Here is a 2,992-nt window from a genome sequence, read left to right as displayed (position 1 = left end):
AGCTGCAAACTGGTTGTCTGGACACCAAAGGAACATTTAGAATTGGACATTCCATTCGACAAAGATTACACTGACAAACAAGTAGAGCAACTGGACATTTTTTATTTTCGACATATGCTTCCCAGGTTGGCTGATGATTTTGGAGGAAAGAAACTACATCTCTGCCCCAAGTACCTCGAACTGTTGTAATTAACCCACATATCAGTTGGCAATGTAAGTCTCACTCTGTGAGATGCAAACAATGGTTCAAATACATTTGTATAAATAAAACTTTATTTAGGTATTTTACAATTCAAAAACAGGAATAAATAAATATATTCATAAATATACAAGATGTTGTATATACAAGATTATGTAAGACATTACAGATTACATTTTGTAAGACATTACTTGCTGGAGATAAGCTCTCCTCTCAGATTTATGAGAGCTGCACAAATCTGAAGTATTTTATCAATTTTAGGAACTAAGCTTATTGGCACGGTTTGTGACAGGATCTTGTACACTTTGAGACGCCTTATAGCCCGTTCCACATGAATGCGTACATTTGCTATCCGTCTCATCTGAGTCACTTGTTCATTTGTTAATTGGCTTTGTTTGCGTGTAAACGCAGGTATGACTAGCCTTACCCTCCTCTCCTCAACAAGATCTCTAATTGTGAACCCACGGTCCCCCATCACCAAATCACCAGGACGTAAACAATCAAGAAACCCTGAGTTCTGTGTAATATATCTGTCACTACACTTTCCACCAAAAGCCTCTGAAATAAACATCACCATCCCTGATGGGGCAATGGCAACAAGGTACTTCACAGTGTTACTTGCATAGTAATGGCTGTAAGACTCTGAGCGCGAGTCTAAGTTTTTGGCTTTTTGCAGAACACTCTCTGTGCAGTCAATGATACACGTTACATCAGGGAAATGTTGCAGAAAAACCTGTGGCATGGTTGATATGATTGTGTCACGGGGCAGCCATGGAATGAGGTCCTTGGTGTGCTCAGCAAGGACATCTATCCAATGCTTAATTGTTTTACTGACCTGACTGGCTGATATTTTAAAGCGCCTCGCTAAGTCAGCCAGAACAAAGTTCTGTCTGAGCTTCATGATTGTCAACAAAACTTGGTCTTGAACTGGCATTGTTGATGACTGGGGCGCAAAACCTTGTACACAGGAGACAAGAGTGTTGAACACTAGTAGAGGAATCCCTGTGTAAAGCAGACAGTCTTTATCACCTTTCAGTGTAACCTCTGCAATGGACAGTGAGATCTCAGGGGCAGGTGTGATGGGCATGTTATATATAATGATGGATCCTTTAGAGTAGGTATGGTCCTCCACAGCTGGATCCATCCACTGGGTTTGGGCATCCTTGAAGGTCTGAGGTTGCTCGAACACCATCACATCAGCTTGGTCTGCAGGTAATAAGATGGAGACATATCATAGATGGAGATAATTGGACGAGGGCATTGCATTGGTACAGCACAGATTTAGTCAATGTTTTTAATCCCTGTGTCCCCTGTGTAAGTATAACTTAAGACATGTTTAAGCGCAGAAAATCAAGGATGCCTTTAACACCGTGAGTATACTGTATGCTAACGTAATTTTTCATTAAAAAATCTTGCGTCAATACCAAATTTAGCCGTCAAGCCTACCTGTTGCGACTTGACTGTCAACGATCATCCTGACGACTCTTCGGCGTTTCTTCTCAGGTGGCTTCTCATAACCCAGATAAAGCGTTGGGTAAGGGTTTTCCTCAGTTGGCGTTTTGTCCACAAAATGAAAAGAACAGACGTAACAATATTTCGGAGGATGTTTTAAGTTTAGGTTTTTCAGCCAATTTCTTTTAGCCTCGTCGTCGTCATTCGGCAGTTGATGGAAGCTGTACCATTTCGGGCACGAACACTCTATTTTCTTTTTTGGCTTGTGGTCAAAACACTCCGATTTCAACCAATGGTTTAGTTTTGTCCGGTTGTAAGTACACCCGCGAACGGCACACGTTGTTCCCGAACTTTTTAAAGCCATAATATTGTAGCGATCTCAGGCACTACTCAGAGGGGACAGGTCGCTACAATATTAACCAGCCACAGTAGCGATGTGATTAGCCTCTGCCGGAAGTACTCCACCGGAAGTTTCGCCCACAAACGATTGCCCAGCAACCACCCCAGGAAACTTGTGGATAAGTTTAAAAATGCAGTAACAATCGATATGCTCAGTTTAATAATGGGTTAACATGACAACCTGCTACATTGGCTTGGCAAATAGATAACTGTTTCTCCAAGAGAAAGTCTGAAGCTTTCTTTTCAAACCTTTACTTAGGAAGCACTGTAAAACTGAGCAGACATACAGAATACATTTTAGTAATCTCATCTCGTAACATTCGAAGAGAAACTCGCGAAGAGAATCTATCGCTGAAGAAAATCTTCATCTCCAATCTGAGCAGAGACTAGATATGTTAATGACATGTGGTTCAATTAAGTACTCACTCTCTTAAACTTTAAATCTTGAAAGAAATTATTCGTTTGTGTTTGTGTGTGTGAACTTGATTTTGTGTGGTGAATGTAAACTCAGCTGTCATTACAAGCAGCATGAGAGCACCTTGTTAACCTCGTGGTATACTGCATGCTCAAATCATCATAGCATTGTTTATTTAGGCTGCTCACATAGCATTTATCTTTTTATTAACAGGCCAAAGAAAAGGACTCACTCTTAAGACTTTTCCAAACAACACTTTGAACAGGTAAGATGTATTCCAAAGAATTTAACATAAAGACAGGAATGATGAGGTATGTTCACTCCTAAACTGCACCTGAGTTATTCTTATATGGCTTTTCCTCAGACATGTGTATGAACTGCTGCTGGTCGATGACAATATACCTATAACTTAACAACCTGTAACTCTACTTTCATAAATAGGTTTCCCCATCTCCTCCCATACCATGGGCCAGAGGAGCATGACCACCTGGGTGAGGAGTTTCTGAATTATCAGACCATGCCAACCA

General features: G+C 40.8%; 1 protein-coding gene across 1 annotated transcript; it reads right to left on the bottom strand.

The window, feature by feature from the left end:
- Positions 1-360: 360 nt before the first annotated feature.
- LOC116223612 lies at positions 361-2,126 on the bottom strand. Its single transcript, XM_031580954.2, has 2 exons — positions 1,646-2,126; positions 361-1,405 (listed from the first exon to the last, which is right to left on the bottom strand). The coding sequence occupies exons 1-2, from the start codon at positions 2,013-2,015 to the stop codon at positions 387-389; spliced, it is 1,389 nt and encodes a 462-aa protein (XP_031436814.1). The 5' UTR covers positions 2,016-2,126; the 3' UTR covers positions 361-386.
- Between the last annotated feature and the right edge of the window lie 866 nt (positions 2,127-2,992).

Source organism: Clupea harengus, chromosome 14 (assembly GCF_900700415.2).
Source record: "Clupea harengus chromosome 14, Ch_v2.0.2, whole genome shotgun sequence".
NCBI lineage: Eukaryota > Metazoa > Chordata > Actinopteri > Clupeiformes > Clupeidae > Clupea > Clupea harengus.
Note: the sequence above shows the minus strand (reverse complement) of the source record. Positions and strands in the feature narration are given on the sequence as shown.